Raw genomic sequence first — 19,249 nt, forward strand, 5'->3', positions numbered from 1 at the left:
CAGCGGGTAGGGCGTTTGCCTTGCACGCGGCCAACCCGGGTTCTAATCCCAGCATCCCATATGGTCTCCTGAGCATGACCAGGGGTAATTCCTGAGTGCAAAGCCAGGAGTAACCCTTTGCATTGCCAGGTGTGACCCAAAAAGAAAAAAAAAATAGTGCTAACAGTTATGATTTTGATGTAGTTTCTGTATGCCCTGACCCCAAAGTGCCCAGGACCCTCCACTACTGTCCCTATGTCACCTCTGGTCCAATTTTCGTCCCCCCTGCTCCTCCCCTCACTGCTTCATAAACGGAGTTTTGTGGGTTTGTCATTGTTCAATACTCCTTTGTTAACTTATCTATAAAACACAGAGGGGTGAATTCATCCAGCACTTGTCTTTCTCCCTCTGACTTCTTCCACTTCACACAAGGCCCTCTAGTTCCTTTCTTACTGCACTGAATGACAGGATTTCATTCTTTGTTCCAGCTGCATAGTATTCCAGTAGACACATGATTCAATCTCAGACATTTCAGTGCTTCATAACTATTCAAACAAAACTGCTTGTCAGCACAGTTCTGTGTGTCTTCACACCCCAGGCAGGCCCACCTCTGTGGCCCCCTTTCAAATCTCTGCATATTTATTAATTTTTGATTTTGGGGTTATACCTAGAGATGCTCACCATATGGGATGCCGGGGATTGAATTTGGGTCAACCATGTGCAAGGTAAGTGCTACCCACTGTACTATTGCTCTGGCCCCAGGATCTCTGCATATTTAAATAACATTAATTTACCCTTCAATACTTCAGTGCCACTGTTTATAACATCCATCCCATGGAGAACTAAAGAAAGTCAATCACTTTGCTCTGGGCAGGTCTCTGCTTCTCTGCTCGGGAAAGGGCATGTATGAGACCTATGTGAAGTGTCTGTAGTTGGCTTTCTTTTTGCTTTTTGGGTCATATCCAGCGATACACTGGAGTCACTCCTGCCTCTGCACTCAGGAATCACCCCTGGCGGTTCTCAGGGGACCATATGGGATTCTGGGAATTGAACCCAGGTCAGCCACGTTCAAGGCAAACACCCTACCTGCTGTGCTACCACTCCAGCCCCCAAGGAGTCGGCTTTCTTGAGCAAAATTCTGGTTGCTTTTCCAAGTCTCACTCCCTGCTACATTTTCCATGGAGCTTGGAAAGATCCTGAACCACTCCAGGTTTTAGCATCCTCATTCTCATATGGTGTTCACAATACCACCTATGCATTGTGCACAACGCCGGCCCCTGGCACGAAGAAACACCGTCTCATTCATTTAATGTCTCTGCCACAGACAGTGCCCGCTTCCCACCTGGGTCACTGCCAGCCATGACAACGAAGCAAGTTCAATATTTTTGATTTCATTCATAGTGGGGGTGGGGCTGGAGACACAGCAGGGGTCAGATCTAGCCCAGTCTTTGCAGCCTCTAATAAAAGAGATGAAATTTCGACTCTGAACTATCTAATACCCAAAGCCTATGTTCTGCATTCATTCCTCCTATGGGAAGCTGCTCATAAACTCTGAATATTTGAGCTTGACTCATCCCAGAGCTAACCTGAAACATTCTATATGGCTTTAATTCAACTGAAGTATGGTTTCTTCAACTCCACCACAAAGACCCTGAGGGTTGAAGCAGACTGTTTCTTAAAGCGTGAACAAGATGACCAATTAGGAAAGTGGAAATGAAAGGATAAATGAGGGGGAAAGTGGGTCCATGGGTCCCATCACCAGGACTAGCCCATACAAGGTGTGAAACAGAGCCCTACGCACTTCCTTCCTTCCTTCCTTCCTTCCTTCCTTCCTTCCTTCCTTCCTTCCTTCCTTCCTTCCTTCCTTCCTTCCTTCCTTCCTCCCTTCCTTCCTTCCTTCCTTCCTTCCTTCCTTCCTTCTTCCCACTCTCCCTCCCTCCCTCTCTCCCTCCCTCCCTCCCTCTCTCTCTCCCTCCCTCCCTTCCTCTCTTACTTCCTTCCTGTTTTAGTACACCCATATCATTCAATGGATGCTTTTTTCCTGTAGGATAAAATAAAGTGATAAGCTGATGTTTAAGACAAAAAGCTTGTTCATTCCAAGAAAACAGATTCGTTTCTCCTAAAAGCACAAACCTGAGTCTCACTAGAGATGACCAATTACCACGGAATCTAAACCATTTCCCCTTGGTTGCCGAGGGATGGCTTGCTTGGGGACAACAGAAGCGGTGAGCTGGAATGCCGGGCCCCGAGGCCAGGCCGACAGGCTCCCTGCCCATCCCGAAGAGCTCATTGTGAGCTGCTAGCTCTGGGGCCAGGGAAATTTTTGATCAATGAGTTGGAGCATCTCTCAAGTATTAGATTTGCCCCAATCACAAGGCTCGGGCATGATTTCAGAGGCATAAAGGAAAAAATTACTTAAAGACTTCTCCCTTACCAGTCTAGGTCTGAAACACGTTAGGAAAACTCCTTTGTACCGCAGTTAGGAATATCATTTAAAAAAGAAGAAATTAGGAAGAAGCAGGTGCCCAAGAAATTCATGTTTAAGGGGCCATCCTATGAGTGTCTCTATTTCTCGAAGATGAAATATTTCTTTCCAAGTGTAGATACTGCATGTGTATGGTGTTAGACTCTGAAAAATTTCCCTCTAGCCCCTGTCCTCAGCCAAACACTCTCCCTCACGGGGCACAGGCAGTACATAGCTTCCTGGTTTGGAGGCGTTCTGTCCATCTGTATTCTGGAAGTCACAGGGACACCAAATACTTGAAGGTCACACCTTCTGTTACCTGATACCCCCCGCATTACATGAAATTGTACATGCGGGGTCAGAGCGTTAGTAGAGCAGGTAAGGCATTTGCCTTGCACGTGGCCAGCCTGAGTTCAATCCCTGGCACCCCATATGGTCCCTGGAGGCTGCCAGGAGTGATTCCTGAGTGCAGAGCCAGGAGTCAGCCCTGCGCATGGTTGGGTGTGCTCCAAAAACCCCAAAGAAAGAAACTGTACAGGAGCTCACCAAATGCCACCTCTAGAGTATGAAATTTCCTCGATTCCCATCTCCAGTAAAGCGATGAGCCTTTCTCTTTAGGGGCTGCTCACTCCCCTCTTCCTACGGAATTTCTCACCTCTTCACAAACCTGTGTTCCTAGGTCTACTCCAGCACCACCTCCGACCCTCAGTGGAACCTTCCGAATGGGAAGACATCCATTTCCCCTTTGTGGTCTGTGCCAAGCCCAGCGTGGGCTCTCACGAGTTTGCTAAACAAAGACCTTGGTTAGAGCGGTGACTGACCGTCAACTGCTGGTCCATAGACCTGTAAGCAGGACTGGTGATGGCCCACGCATATAAATACATTGAAGGGAGAAAAGCTGGGTCAGAGATTAAAAAAAAAAAAAGTTACCCACAAAAGGCCCCAGAAAGAAGTGGCTGGTGGGACCACAAATTTACCCAGTCAGCCTTGAGATGGCAAAAGGATTAGTAAATTCAACTAAATAACTAAACAGCCACTCCAATGGGTAGTAAATGTCTCTGAATCTCCTGAGAAGGATTTAATTTAGTTCAGAGAGAACAATGACAAGGGCCTTAACGATCTCATTAGAGCTCCACAGAAACCCCAGATTCCTGGGGTGGAGGGGTGGGGATGGGATTTCAGTTCTGAAGAGAATTTCCTCAACCTGCGGTCACGTGTCTTCAGAGGCCAAGTCGCCGGCATTTCAACATCCGTGTCCGTTTACCATGCAAGCTGCCAATGAGCAGGGGCGGTGACTCAAAAACACACCAAGCACTCAGCAAAAGGCCATTTCACCGCTGCCATAGCCGGCCCCAGCTCTGGGAGCAGCCAGGTTCTGGAAATTAACCGCGGGTCTCCTGTGGACTGGAGGTGGCCATCAGGATGTCCTTTAGGAAGGACTGTTCCCAGGGAGATTTCAGAGCTGACATTCCTGGCTTTTAATTTTTGTGTTTTTGGGTCACACCTGGCTGGGCTCAGAGATCACGCCTGGTGGTGCCAGGAATTGAACCGTGTGGCGCTGGGAATCTAGCCCCGGGGTGGCCACAAGCAGGGCGAGTGCCTTACACGGCAAAACACAAGCAAGAGATCATGTTCCTTGTTTGCAACACCTATTGCAACGAAACGGGCTGAAGAAAGCATTGGCTTCAAACAAAGTATACTTCACTTGGATCAAGCCGATAGCACCTAACTGCATTCGTATAAATATCAGCACACTGTATTTATTTATTTATTTACTTACTTATTGAGACCAGGCCTTTATTGGTGGGGGGAGGCTCAGAGGGGTTGGGTCACATGTACCAGTTATCAGGGTTTAATCTTTGCTCTGTGCTCAGAGATCACTCTTTTTTCTTTTCTTTTCTTTTCTTTTCTTTTCTTTTCTTTTCTTTTCTTTTCTTTTCTTTTCGGGTCACACCCAGCGATGCACAGGGGTTACTCCTGGCTCTACACTAAGGAATTACTCCTGGCGGTGCTCGGGGACCATATGGGATGCTGTGAATCGAACCCGGATAGGCTGCGTGTAAGGCAAATGCCCTACCCGCTGTGCTATCACTCCAGCCCCAGTACACTGTATTTATACTTATTTCTTTTTTGCTTTTTTTTTGGGGGGGGGGTCACACCGGCAATGCACAGGCGTTACTCCTGGCTCTGCACTTAGGAATTACTCATGGCGGTGCTCAGGGGACCTTACGAGATGCTGGGAATCGAACCCAGGTCAGCCGCGTGCAAGGCAAACACCCTACCCGCTGTGCTATCGCTCCAGCCCCTATATACTCATTTCTTGATCAGAATTGTTACAATGATCAATACAGATAACACACAACTCATATTTCTTTTGAACATGTATAGAAATAAAGGGATGGCCGTCTTAGGACAGAATTCTTTTCTGCCCCCAATTCCTTTGTGATTCTTTGAAAAATCAACCAACTAAACAACAACAACAACAAAGAAAACCCAACCTTCTCTATTGCAGTCCAGTTAGAAAGTGATTAGAGAATAAAGTGTGGGGGCTGGAGCCATCGTCCAGCAGGGAGGGCACTTGCCTCGCACCCCGCAGACTTGGGTTCAACCCCCAGCAGCCCATATGGTCCTCCAGCATCGGCAGGAGGGATTCCTGAGCTCCGAGCCAGAAATAACACCTTGCTGGGTGGAGCCTAAAACTGGAAAACTGTAAAAGGAAGAAAATAAAGTGCAACCAGGGTGGGAGGACCCAGGACATGAGGGAGAGGAGGAAAGTCGGCTCTGGGGGTAGCCAGCTTCGCAAGGTTGCTACGAGAACTACTTTGTTTGGATGTGCCACACCTTAGGGGGAAACAGCAGAACCACATTGTTTCTAGAGTAATTTAAACTCTACAGTTTAATCAGTGAATTGGGCCATACCCGGCAGTATCCAGCACCTACTCCTGGCTTTGTGCTTTGCTCTCTGTGGTGCTTGGGGACTGTATGGATGGAACTCGGGTCTCCAGCATATAACGGGTGTGCCCAGCCCAAGTTGAGCCATGGACCAACAATTTCATCAAAGAGAAACAAAACTTTACTCAGATGCTAACCCCAGCTTCTTGCTAACTGGCATACCAGAAGAAGGCCAATTTTCACAGAGAAATTTCAGGGTATGGGGTTCATCATGCACATTTCCTAAGAATCTCAGAGCACAGTGAAGATCTCCGTGAATTCACCCCCAAATTTTGCTACAAAAGTATCAGAGTCTATACAAAGTAACCTTTATGTATCGATTGTGATGCCCTTGGGTGGAGGCTGTGGACCAAAGCCTTCAAGGAAAATGGCTCAGATGCTCATATCTCCGGAATATTGAAGTACTTTCAAACAATAGACCAAAGGCAGCATAAAGGAATATTAATAAAGGAGTATTAAGTCAGCGATGAGGCAGTGACTCTTAGAAATATAAAGATAAAATGATCTCTTCTATAGGGATCAAGGACACCATCTGTGTGTATGTGTGTTTTAAAGCAATGGTCTATGTAAACCGTCTAAAAACTCGAACTCAGGGACTGCAAATGCCTGCAACTATTTATAAGTAACAAAAACATGGAATGAAAATCACACCAATAAAACAGCTAATATAAGAGCTGCTGCAAATATATATAAATGTTACACATTTCAAGACTGAAAAGCTTTCTCTTCTCAAACTCAAAAAAAGAAACTATTTCATATTTACTTTACATGGAGTTTGCTTGCCAAGTGTGGTTTCACAAAAAGTTGATACTCATCAATATGAATATAATTTTTCATACTGAAATATAGATTTATTTTAAGGAAATAGGATAATATTTGCATTGTAGTTTAAAAGTCCCTATGGTTCCATCTGGTCCTTATTTATCTAAATTTTACTCAGCTTGCACGATATTTTTACGTACAACCATATTCCTGAAGATCAGAAATGCCCAAATGTGGACGTTCAGAGGTACCCTTCGTTAACATTCTTTCAGTGTGATTCATATACTTTATGCAAGCTTTTCTTTGATTTTAAAACAAAACTAAGGTAATAAGATGTTTTGTATAAAAATACATGACTTAAGCAATAACGATAAAAGGGGGCTTAGCTCTGGGGGAATTATATGCCAAAGCAAACCCACACTTCTCATGAAACAGACCGTGCAAAGTTCATGGGAAGGGGAACGGCAAAATAAAACACTTAATCAAAATACAAAATAGCTTTCTATTCTTAAAAACAGATCGTGATTCAAAGAGCGGTAACAGAGAGACAAAAGCAGACGACACGGTGAGGGGGTAAACGAGGTGAATTCAGAACCAGAGAGACACTTATAGAAAAGGATAGATGTGGGGTGGAAGGTGGAGGAGGTGAGGGGAAGGGGTTGGATCCATGGTAGCTCTGCTTGGGGTTACCTCAGGTCAATCCTGGAGGGGTTCAGGGACCATGAAGTTCCAGGGATCAAACCAAGACCTCCTGCGTGCAAAGCATGTGCTTGGCCCGTTGAGTTCCTTCCTAGTTCCTTCACATCTCCGTTAACCAGAAGGTTCTGATGTTTGCCCAGGTCCCTCAGTTAAAGATCTGGGATTCGATGTCACAGGACCTGCACAGAACTTTGCTCTGTCCTCCGTGAGGCTGGATTGGACATGATGTCCACAGCCAGGACCTACGGCGAGGGTCTCATGAGGAGAGGAAGTGTGACAAGGAGGTCCCCTGAGGCTCCTATCTCCAATTCCCAGGCTCCATCCCAAGGGCACTTCAAATCCATCAACGCTCTAGGATAACTTGTTTCTTAAGTGTTTCTTTCCCTTCTCCAGAATCTACAAGATTAGTGATAAAAGAGCTCCAATAAGCAACACTGGAGAGCTACATTTCACTTCTGAGCACACTGGAATGAAACGTCTAATCATCAGGCAAATGTGTAAGAGACGAGCAGTGGGAGGCGCTGGGGCACTGGAAACAAATGTGTCTGAGATGGGCTCAGGGAGAGGCTTAAAGACACGGTGCAGGGCTCTAAGGGGGACCACAAGGAGCACTGGAGTTAAAATGCTTGCCTTGCATGCAGCTGACCCAGGTTGGATCCCTGGCACCCTATATGACGCCTCTCACGCACCACCAGGAGTAATTCCTGAGTGCAGAGCCAGGAGTTACCTCTGTGCATTGCCGGGTGTGGCCCCCAAACAAAACAAAGACAAACAAACAGAAAGAACAAATAAAGGCTCCTTGAGTGCAGAGCCAGGAATAATCCCCGAGCACTGCCAGGAGGGACCCAAAATAAAAAACAAAACTCAGGAAGTGAAGTCATTAAACAAGTGCTGGGTCTCATCTTCATCGTCATCGGAGTTACTGGCTGTGAGTAGCCCAAGGCCATGTGGGAATCCTAACCTCATAGGACAGCAGCCCTGGAGGTGCGGGGGTGTCCTCCTGAAGAAGAAGAGCTATCAAGGAGCCCCTTGGGCTGGGGAACGGGGCTAGAGGACCCTGCAAGCTCCCTGCCCCGTTCCACAATGAGAAATAATTCACTGTTCTTCACAGCTGCATAGTTGATTGCATTTGACCACAAGGACACCAGCTTACACCAAACACAAACCAGCTAATACAATACGTGTATCAAACAATCTGTATTCAATAATCTAGAAAAGGTATACTGCTCTCCTCTTTTTCTAGTCCCCGAAATAGAAAATTTTTGACGGGGCACACCCAGTATTATGCTCAGAGCTTACTGCTGGCTCTGCACTCAGGAAACACTCCTTGTGGTGCTGGGCGACCACATGGGATGCCGGGGATTGAACCTGGGTTGGCTGTGTGCAAGGCAAGTGCCCTACTCACTGTGCTATCGTGCCAGTTCCCCCCTGGTAGAAATATTTTCAAGTATATTCTATTTGAATGTTGGCCTCATTTTAATTTCAGCACCAGTGAAGGTCAGCCTTCAGGCACACGGGTGCCAACTGTCCCCCGAAGCCACACTCGCTTTGCGCAGGTCTGTCTGGGGTGCTCACACCATGCCCACCACAGAGGCAGGAGTTGTCCTGGAGGACAGCCCGGCTCCAGCAGGGCTCCCTGGCCTCTTCACCGTCATCGTGGGAGCTGGAGGGTCCGAGCTGGTGACTGGCAGTGAGCACCCGGGGTTGCTAAGGGGCCTGTGCTCGGTGCTCGCAGGAACCATCTGCCTCAGTTCCAGAATTTTTTAGCAGACAGGACTGATGTGGTGTCAGGACCCTCCCAGAGGCTGTCTGCCCGGGACAGACAGCAGAGAGGGAAGCTGTGGAGAAGTCAGAAATGCAAGGCAGCGCCTGCTCCCTCCACCAGAGACGAGAGAAGGCTCACGCTCAAACGCTATCAGATGGACAGATGCAAGTGAAAAGGTTGTGTGTCTGTGTGCATACGTGTGTACATGTGTGCATGTGTGTGTATGTATGCGTATCTGTGTGCGAGTGTGTGTATATGTGTGTGAGCGTGTGTGTGTGCGTGTGTGTAAGTTTGTGTATGTGTGTGTGTGTGTGTGTGTGTGTGTGTGGCGCTGGGGTCCAACCCAGAGCCTCACACATGCAAGGCAAATGCTTCTCTGAGCCCCATGTGCAGCCCTGCAGAGCTACAAGGTCCCAACCCTGCCCACAGTTCCTTTGGAGAAGAAGAGACTACGGCGGTGCGTGGTGGCCCAGGGCCTGCAGAGCTCCTGGGAACAGTTCAGGACATACACAGTCCTGGAGGCGGGCCGAAGCCCTGGCAGGGAGGCAGCAGCCTGTGAGCACAGGCGAATTCACAGGAGACGTTCCCCCCCCCACCCCGGCCTGCTGGGGGCATGTGCCCGATGGCATCTGGGCTGTCAGGGGAGCCGGGCTGGGGGTGGGCGAGCGTCTTCCTCCTGGGGCAGGGAACACTGGCTTCCTGCCAGCCTCCTGGGGCGCAGCCTCCGATCCTTCCCCGCCACGTGTTACCCGGGCATCTGTCTGGCGGTGCTGGATGAGGTACCTGAGGTCAGGAGACGGGCGCCGGGCCCCATCTCTCATCTTTAAGTGGTGCCTCCCCTCCCAAGGACAACAGGACTTACAGTCCCACCAGGCTGCCCCATATATCAGGAGATGCGCATACGGCCCCCCGAGAGCCACCAGGAATGATTCCTGAGTGCAGGGCCGGGAGAAACCCTGACCACCACCAGGTGTGACGCAAAAGGCCAACACGAAGTAAAATAAGCTAGTAGGAAACAACCAAACCGGCTTTTCCAGAGTTCGCAAGAGTGGGTGACACCTCCCCAGGGGCGCAGGAGCAGTCTCGGGTATGAGCTGGGGCACTTTCTGCTTGTTTACTTACAGGAGGAAGATTTCCAGGTGGAGAGGCGGCGTTGAATGATTTTATTTTTCTGGACGGGGCGGGGGAGGGAAGGCAATGGACCAGGTAAGTCTGGGACCCTCTGGACATGGACTCAGTTGAAACCAGGGTCACTCGCAGAGGGACAGGGGAGAAGGTGGGGTGACTGCGGTGGGTCTGTGTGGGGTAGGCGGCACTGGGACGTTGGTGGGAGCAGTGTCAGTCATGCACGAACGAGGTGTGATGCTCACCCCCAAATTTCTCAGACTGCCAATTAGTGCTAAGTCAGAAAGTAAAGAAAGAAAAGACACAGGGAGAACCAAGAAAGGAGGGGCTGGAGTAAGAGGACCGTGGGTGGGGCTTGTCCTGCACATGGCTGACCTGGATTTGTTCCCCTGAGTGCAGAGCCAGGGGTAAACCCTGAGCACTGTGGGATGTGGCACCCACAGTGCTCAAACCAGACAGCCTACTTATCTATTGCATGGTCATGATTTTAGCCAAAGAGTCAAAAAACATGCATTATCTTCAAAGATGATTAAAAAGTCACATGAAGGAGAATGCTAAGGAACATTAAGGAAGACTGGGAAGCCCATGGGTGACGAGGAATGCTGGAAAGTTCTGGGCCGGTGAGGAGGCCCAAGCTCAGGAGCTGGGAGCTCCAACTGGCCGCTGATCAGCTGAACCCCAGGGCTTCCCTCTCCAACCACTGCCCCCGAGGCTGTGCGCAGAGGATGCCCTCCTGCTCGGGCCAGGAGCGGAAGGATCCAGGCTTGGGAGGAAGTCTCAGCAACACAGGTCAGACAGAGACAAAAGCCTTTGGTCAGTGCACACCCCTCTGAGCACCTGCGGCTCAAGGCAAGGGGTCAGCAGGAGGCAACTGGCCACCAGGATTCTCCCTAGAGGCCAGAGAGCAGGAGAGAGGAAGGTGGGGACCTGGATCCTGAAGAAGCAGCAAGACCCCAGGACTCAGGCTGCGTCTAAGTTTCCGAGGGCTCCGGGGGACTAATATCTGGCCCAAAGCAAAGAAACAGGCTCTTCCCAGAACCCCAGTGGTTTTGTAGGATAACATTGTTCTGTGCTTTCCACCCTGCTATAGGGAGCTTAGGTTTATTGGGTTACTCCCATCGCAGTGCTCCCATTCTTCTTTGTTTACTTTTGTTTTATTTGCTTTTTGGGTCACACTTGGCGATGCTCAGGGGTTGCTCCTGGCTCTGCACTCAGGAATCACTCCTGACAGTGCTCAGGGGACCATATGGGATGCTGGGAATTGAACCTGAGTTGGCCGTGTGCAGGCAAATGCCCTACCGGCTGTGCTATTGCTCCAGCCCCACCTCCGTGTTTACTTCTAACTTCTTTCTTTGTGCTCTGTTGACTTGTAAATATTGTTTTTCTCTTCCCCTTAAGTCCTTTGCATAGTTAATTCAGAGCAATGTTCTTTTTGTATGGACACAAGAAGACAGTTAATACTATGTTTTCATAACTTGGGAGTTAAATGACTCAGAATGATATTTACCTCCTGGACATCTGTTCTCTTGACTTAAGTCTCAGTTGCCCTTACTTCCTAGCACCCCAAAAGCAGGGTCCTGATGAGGGACTGGATGGACCCAGAACAAGCTGTGAGCTATGTGCTACCCTGGCATTAAAATGGGCCAGGCCAAAGTGCCATAAAGCTCAGCTACAAGTTAAGAGCTTGGTCATGGACAAATTCTGTCATGATCCAAAAAGTAATAACTAGATTCATACCCCATTAGGGTTAAGAAAGATTAATCCGGCCTGAGCACTGTAGTCTAAGTCTATGGTGAGATGTTCCCAGGAAAGCCACCCTACAAGCACAATCTATCTCTTACCATACAAAACAACTAATATTAAGAAATAGAATTAAGATGTCAATTAAGATGTTAATTAAGTTATTGGACTAAGGAGAAGAGGAACACCCTTAGGTGGTGTTTCCGCCCTTGAGCCTGAACCTGATGGGCAGTCAGCAAGGGCTTTCTTATGTTGGTTTTGCTACCCAACTGGGGTATAGCTTCTACCTCCAATGCTGGGGAGTTGGAGAGAGATGAGAGAGAGAGAGAGAGAGAGAGAGAGAGAGAGAGAGAGAGAGAGAGAGAGAGAGAGCAGGGCAGCAAGACGGAGCGTGGAGAGACTAGCAAGGGGGACAGAGGGAGAAGGATGTAGGGGAAGAATGAGAAGCAGGCATGAGGAGAGACAGAGCCCAGGCTGAAGAGATGGAGCATGGAGAGATGAGCGGGAGAGACAGGAGGAGACGGGAATGAGGGGCAGTGTGAGACTGGAATGGGGAGCTCAGAGAGACTGGAACAGGCACGAGGGGAGAATGGAATAAACGGCAACTGATCACCAACCAGCCTGGCCCTCGTTTCCTCCTCCGTCTGCCCATGACATGGGCTGTCCCGGGTGGGGGAGAGGCCCGAGACCACCGAACCCACCCGGGCGGCGAGAGGGAGAGCCGATGGGGCCTTCCCTAGCTGCCTGGAGATTATACAGGTTTAAATACAGACAGGTCATATTCTTGCCCAAAGTGAGGGGAAACCCAAGCGATGAGCCATATTGTACTTCTTTTGTCTGTAAACATGGCACACACAACATTCCTCACTCATCATGTGGACAAAAATAAAGCTACAATCACTGTCACTGTCACTGTCATCCCGTTGCTCATCGATTTGTTGGAGCGGGCACCAGTAACGTCTCTCATTGAGAGACTTATTACTGGTTTTGGCATATCCAATACGCATGGGTAGCTTGCTAGGCTCTGCCAAGCAGGCGGTACTCTTGCCAGGCTCTGCTTGAGAGGGGCGGAGGAATCAACTCGGGTCAGCCTCGTGAAAGGCGAACGCCCAACCGCTGTGCTATCGCTCCAGCCCAAAAGCTACAATGCTCACGTAAAAATATATTCATTGGAAGAGGAAGATAAATCACATGGTAATATCAGTAGATACTTCAAAAGCATTTGGCAATAGTCAACATCCATTCAAGATAAAAACAATAGGGGCTGGAGCAATAGTGCAGCAGGTAGGGCATTTGCTTTGCATGCAGCTGACTCAGGTTCGATTCCCAGCATCCCATATGATCCCTCGAGCACCACCAGGAGTAATTCCTGAATGCAGGAGAAAAAAAAAATTCATTGGGCCAGAGTGATCATACCATGGGTATGGTATGGTATTGGTGTGATCATACCATGGGTACGGTGCTTGTCCTGCACACAGCTCATCAGGAGATAAGCCCTGAGCTCTGCCAGGTATGTCTCCAACACACACACACAACACACAGACACACACACAGAGTTTTTTCAGGGTGTTTGGGCCATACGAGGCATTGCTCAGGGTTTACTCCTGGCTCTGCACTCAGGAGTAATCCTGGCAGGCGTGGGGGATCATAAGGGATGCTGGAGACTGATTTGGGTTGGGTGTGTACAAGGCAAGCACCCTACCTGCTGTACTGTCACTTCAGTCCCTTATATTGACGAGGGGGCTATCCTTAGGGAGAGGGTCATTCTGGAGTGGGGACAATGGGAAGAGGAGGACAAGAGGACAGGAGAGAAAATGATTTTCCACTTTACCCTTTTGTATCAAATTTACTTTGTGTACTGTGAGTTTTGAATAAGTCAAAACTCAGAAAGTATTACATTTAGTGGCAGTGTGTATGGAATATTGAAAGATCCGTTATCCTAGCCTCCTACCTAAAACCTCCAATTTCAAGCATTAACAAGGGAAAAAGTTGTGAGTGGATGTGGACACAAAACAAAGCTTCAGTGGCTGAGCTGAAGAAATAGGTGGTTACTTTTATCACATTCTTTTTGTAGGCACACCCAGTGCCTACCTATTCAGGAGTTACTCCTGGCTCTGCACTCAGGAATGACTCCTGGTGGTGCTTCGGGGACCATATGGGATTCCGGGGATAGAAATCAGGTTGTCCAGATGTAAGACAAATGCCCTACCCACCCCAGCCCCCATATTTACACTCTGTTAAATAGTGATGATGAGATCAATGGTCAAGACTTCCTCTCATTTGAGGGGGAGGATTTGGGTCACACCCTGCAGTTCTTGGGAGCTCAAGAGTGACCCCTAGCAGTGTTGGGGGCATATGAAGTGCCCGGGGATCTAACCTAGGGGTGCCACGTGCATGCCAGGTGCTTACCACGGTACTTTCTCCTTATTTCACACTTTGCCTGGGCCAGGCTCCATCCTAAGTCTCTGAACACTCTTCCAAATATTGCTGTGATATCGTGGACCTCTGGGGCATTTGTAACAGACACAATTTCAGACATGGGGATCCCCAAGACACCGTGCATGCAGACCAGCCGAGGAACAACATACACAGCCAGTCCCAGTGACGCTCTGCCATGCCGGGGACAGTTCCACTCACTGGGCAGGAAGCCCCAGGCCCTACATCGGCTCAACCATCTGCTAGGGCCCGTGGTGACATTTCACTCCTCAAGAACTTACCAAGGGCGTGTCTTTTCCTCCCACGATGCTGAGGCCAAGCCCGGACCGTCCCTTGGATATTTCTATAATCATTTCCTGGCCGGGGACAATGGGACACGTGGCAGGGTCCACCGACAGAGGAGCCTCGAAGCCACCTGGGGAAGGGAGGAATGCAGGTGAGTCACGGGGAGAGGGGTGGCTGTGTGTGTCAATCACCCCCCTCCCGTTATCGAGGAGGAAAGAGAAGATGAGGTCACCACTGACTGCCCACCCTGGGGTTAAACAGGACACTCCGGTAGCATTGTGGAGACAGAATCAGCAAAGCAGGGCAGGAGAGAGAGAGAGAGAGAGAGAGAGAGAGAGAGAGAGAGAGAGAGAGAGAGAGAGAGAGAGAGAGAGAGAGAGAGAGAGAGAGAGAGAGAGAGAGAGAGGGTTCGATCCCTGTCATCCCTTTTAGTCCCCTGAGCCCTGCCAGGAAGGATTCCTAAGTACAGAGCCCTCGACACAGCCCTGAGACAGAACAAAACACGACATCAGTACTGCATCTCCTTTTGCCAAAGCATGGACCATGATATCCTCGAAAAAAAATAAAATTGGGGGGTAATGGTGGTGATTTGGGACCACACCCAGAGGTGCTCTAGGTCTATTCCTGGCTCTGTGCTTGGAAGTGACCCCTGGTAGTTCTTGGGGGGACCTTAGGTGATCCCAGGATTCAAACCAGGGTTGGTCGGATGCAAGGCATGTACCTTAACACCTGGACTATGTCTCTGGCTTGAAATTATTGTCATCTTAAACTACCCCAGTGAAAACTGGCCTGGAAGCCTTTAAGATGATTAAGGACTTGCAGGTTTGGGTTCTAATGAAAGAGGAAAGACTGCTAAGACAGAAGATTGTGAGTTAGAGTTATAAAATGCTAATGAACAGTGTGCTTAAGTGCTTTCAATGAGGGCATATGCTATGAATTGAACCCAAGGATCTAATCAATACAACATGATGTAACTGAAAATAATTAACCTAAAAATGATCTCTAAATATATACATAGTAAAAAACAGGGAGGTTATAAGTACTCCACTCCAGAATTAATTGTTGGGTCCAGAAAGCTTGCTAGAAGATTTATTGCTGTTTGGTAAAGGTTTACTCTCTGGGCTTGTTTTGTTTTTAGGCCACACCCAGCAGGTCACAGGGGTTACTTCTGGCTCTGTGCTCGGGGGTCACTCCAGGTGGTGCCCTGGTGGCACCCCACCTTATGGGATGCCAGGGATTGAATCAGGGTCAGTCATCTGCAAGGGAAAAACAGTGCCTGAACTCCTGTGCTATCTCTCTGGCCCCTAAAGGCTTAGTTCTGAGGCAAGGAAACTGGTAGGAAGGGCTGAAGCACGCGTGTAGCATGTAAGGACCCGGGCTCCAGGCCCAGCACTGCAGGTTTTCCCAGCACGGCTGTGGGTATATGCCCAGGAACTCCCAGTGACCCTGGGAAGGAACCCTCAAACAAATATAAGTAAGCGAGCAAACAACAGAAAGGATTACTTAAAAAAAAATCAGTTTGGGGGCCAGAGAGGTGCTTGACTGGGTATGCAGCTGTCCTGAGCATAGCTGGATGTAGTCCAAAATTGAGACAAAAAGAAAAATCATAGTTTCAGGAGCAAAAGATAATGGCTGAGTGGTAGAGCAAGGGTCTCGAATGGATGAAGTCCTGGATTTGACCTCTTGCACAAACCAACAAACCAACAAACGAACAAGCAAATCACTGTTTCATGACTGGGTTAATCTAAAAACCAGAGGTGAGGGGTGGGATAAACAGGCTAAAATCAGAGAGGATGCCTAGTAGTAGCCAATTGTTGAGTGCATAGTCCATTACTGGAGTCCCTGCAGTTTCCAGATGGTTGTAAAACTGAAACCTTTCAAATGTTAGTTTCAGGAGAGTCTTAAGCCAACAACAGCCTCCCAGGACAACCTCTTTGTGGAGGGCTAAGCAGGACCCTCCCTAATACTGGTTCTTACAGTGATGTTAGTGAAGGGCTGATAGCACAGAGCGCCACCTGTTGGAGACTGCAGCTACAGCAGGTTAAGTGATTCGCTTAGGGCAGACGAGATCTGCTGACCCAGTGGATTTTCAAAAGGTTGAGGAAAGAAAAAAGAAAAATCAGAAAAAAAATGCTTTTTCCAGGGAGGTGAAGATTTCACTTAGAATGGCTTCTGCTGCAGATATTTTATGCTCTGGAATTCCAAAAGGATTTTTTTTTTTTTGGGTGCAGCTGGGATGTCGGGAATTAGCACAAGGTCTCAGAGACTTAATGTACTTTTAAACTGTTGCTGTAAGGCACACATTCTCTATTGAGAACTGCCAGTCTGTCCCAGGGACACATAAACCAGAATTTACCCTTAGAGGCCAAGAGAGTGGCAAATCAGAACATCAGAACCCCATTTGTTGGCTTTCCTCCCAAGCCAGTCTGAGCCTTAACTCTGAAAAATAAAGTTCTTTCTTTTTTCCCCCTGCTTTTTTGGGTCACACCTGCCAATGCTCATGGCTTGCTTCTGGCTCTGTGCTCAGGGATCACCCCTGGTAGAGCTCCGGGGACCATACGGGATGCCGGAGACCAAATCGGGCGCCATGCAAGGCAAGCACCCTAGCCTCCGTACTCTCGCTCCAGTCCCAAAGTTCCACCTCTTACGAAAATAAATGTGAAATCATATGAAATTCAGATCTTTTGTCGCTAAATAAAGCTGTGTTGGAGTGCATCCATGCATATACATGCACACACACACACACACACACACACACACACACACACCACACACACACACACACACACAGGTTCCTATCTGTCTAGCCCAGGTCTGCAGTCATGCTATACACAGCTGTGCTCCTGAGTGGCTGCAGCAGATGTACCTGAGTCTTCAGTGTTTCCTCTCTGGCTCTTCCCAGGAAACACTGGCACCCTTGCTTGGTGAGGACACAGGGGGCCGGGGGGCCCTGCTGTAATTGGCAGTAGGTGGCCCTGCTCTGACTCGCCAGCATCCCGTCATGGTGTCGCGAGTGTCCAGGACCCCAGGCCTCTTTCCTCTCAGGGAGAGGAGGCAGGGAGCAAGGAGGGGGACTCAGCCCGGGGGAGGTCACTGGCAACGTCGCTATGACGGCCAGCTCCTTCCCTGTGGAATCAGCTATTCTAATGGCCTCTTGCCTAAGATCGAGCATCTTGGTTACCACATCAAGGATGCAGGAAGAGAGGGAGTATTTAGTAGTTGAAGACTGTGATCTGGCATGGTCTGCCCCTCCCTCTCCACCCCCTGGCACTGGGTGGGTGTGGCCATGCTGAAAAATGACACAGGCTGCTGGGGATGTGGCTCAGTGAGGAGTTCATGCCTTCCATGTGTGAGGCCCTGAGTTCAATCCCTGGCACCACACACACACACACACACACACACACACACACACACACACACGTATCAGAGTATGAGGTTGTGAACTTGATTTGTCTCTGGGTCTTTTTGGAAGGGTGGGGGGAGACTGATCAGTGGTGGGGGGATACCAGGGGTATATAACTGGCATTACTGGGAGGCCACGTGGTGTGAGGGATTGAACTTGCGCTGCGCTTACCAAACATGTGTTCCAGCTCTCTGGGCCATCTCCTGGGCCCCTAGATTATCCAGATTGTCTTGCAGTGTTAGGTATTTTACACCTCATTTCCCACTGATGTACAAAAAAAATACCGTACAACCATGGCACCATTTTATGGATTTTTTTTTTTTTTTGCTTTTTGGGTCACATCTGGCGATGCACAGGGATCACTCCTGGCTCATGCACTCAGGAATTACCCCTGGCGGTGCTCAGGGGACCATATGGGATGCTGGGATTCGAACCTGGGTCAGCCACGTGCAAGGCAAATGCCCTACCCACTGTGCTATCGCTCCAGCCCCCCTTTATGGATTTTTTTAAAGTGAATTCTTTGTTTAGAAATGACTCTTCTAGTCTCCTGAGGAGAAGACAGAAGAGACCTGGTAGGAGGCCTTGGAGATGGTGTTTCTGGGGTGGGTTTCTTTCCAGGGATCCAGCCCAAAGCCTCGCTCTTCTCAACGTTCCCAGAAAGGTTGGACAAACAGATGAGTAAGTGAATGAAAATTTCCCAGATTTAATGGTGGGACGATTAATCTCCATGACTGAGATATAGATTCGTGATATCCAGTAACTTATCAAAGTTAAGTTACTGGGATAAGCCAATGATCAATCCAGAGGGACTGTTTGGGGGCCACAATCAGTGCTGCTCAGGAGCCACTCCTGGCTCAGTGTGTGGGAGTGGACGTGGGAGACCACGTGGTACCAGGGATAACATGCAGGTCTCTTCCATGCGAAGCCTGAACTCCAGCCCACCGAGGTCTCTCCAGTCCCGGAATCAGCCAATGGTGATTGGCTGATTTGGCAAAAGGGCAAACAGTAAATATTTTGGTCCTTACAGTATGAGTGGTCTCTGTGACAACCACCTAAAATCTGTCATGGACTGGAGGGATAGTACAAAGGGTTGAGAATATGCTAGGAGTGATTCTGAGCACAGAGCTGAGAGTAGCTCCTAGAACCACCAGGAGTTCAAGACAAAAACAGAAAAAGAAGAAAGGAAAAGGGAAAAGTAATCGTATGCAATATGTAAGTAAGTGAGTATTCTGATCAAATTTTATCAATGGACACTGAAGTATGAATTTCATAAAATAAGTTTCTGATTTTCTTCAGCCTTTGAAAAATGTGAAAACAGTTTTTGGCTTGCAGAGGCTACAAAAACAGCCTTGGGGGGGCTGGAGAGATAGTACAGCAGGTAGGGCGCTTGCCTTGCAAGTGCTCAAGTGGGCTCAACCCTCAGCACTTCACATGGTCCCCCAAGTCCACCAGGAATGATCGCTGAGCACAGAGCGAGGAGTACACCCTGAGCACTGCCAGGTGTGACACTCCTCCTCCAAAAACAAACAAATAAACAAAGAAACCCAGTTTCTGGGCTAATATCTTACCCCAGGAGCTACAGCTTACTGATCACATTTAGCAAAAATTAAAGAAAAAACCCAGTGGTTTCTCATCACAG

At 48.7% G+C, this 19,249-nt stretch overlaps 1 protein-coding gene across 3 annotated transcripts in view; it reads right to left on the bottom strand.

Annotated features, from left to right (window-relative positions):
* PATJ (PATJ crumbs cell polarity complex component) overlaps positions 1–19,249 on the bottom strand; it is a 370,230-nt gene that overhangs the window by 61,410 nt on the left and 289,571 nt on the right. For all 3 annotated transcript variants that reach the window (XM_055139113.1, XM_055139112.1, XM_055139111.1), the window contains one exon: positions 14,204–14,337. In XM_055139113.1, the coding sequence (XP_054995088.1) occupies positions 14,204–14,337 (134 nt within the window). The remainder of the gene's footprint in view (positions 1–14,203; positions 14,338–19,249) is intronic.

Source organism: Sorex araneus, chromosome 5 (genome assembly GCF_027595985.1).
Source record: "Sorex araneus isolate mSorAra2 chromosome 5, mSorAra2.pri, whole genome shotgun sequence".
NCBI lineage: Eukaryota > Metazoa > Chordata > Mammalia > Eulipotyphla > Soricidae > Sorex > Sorex araneus.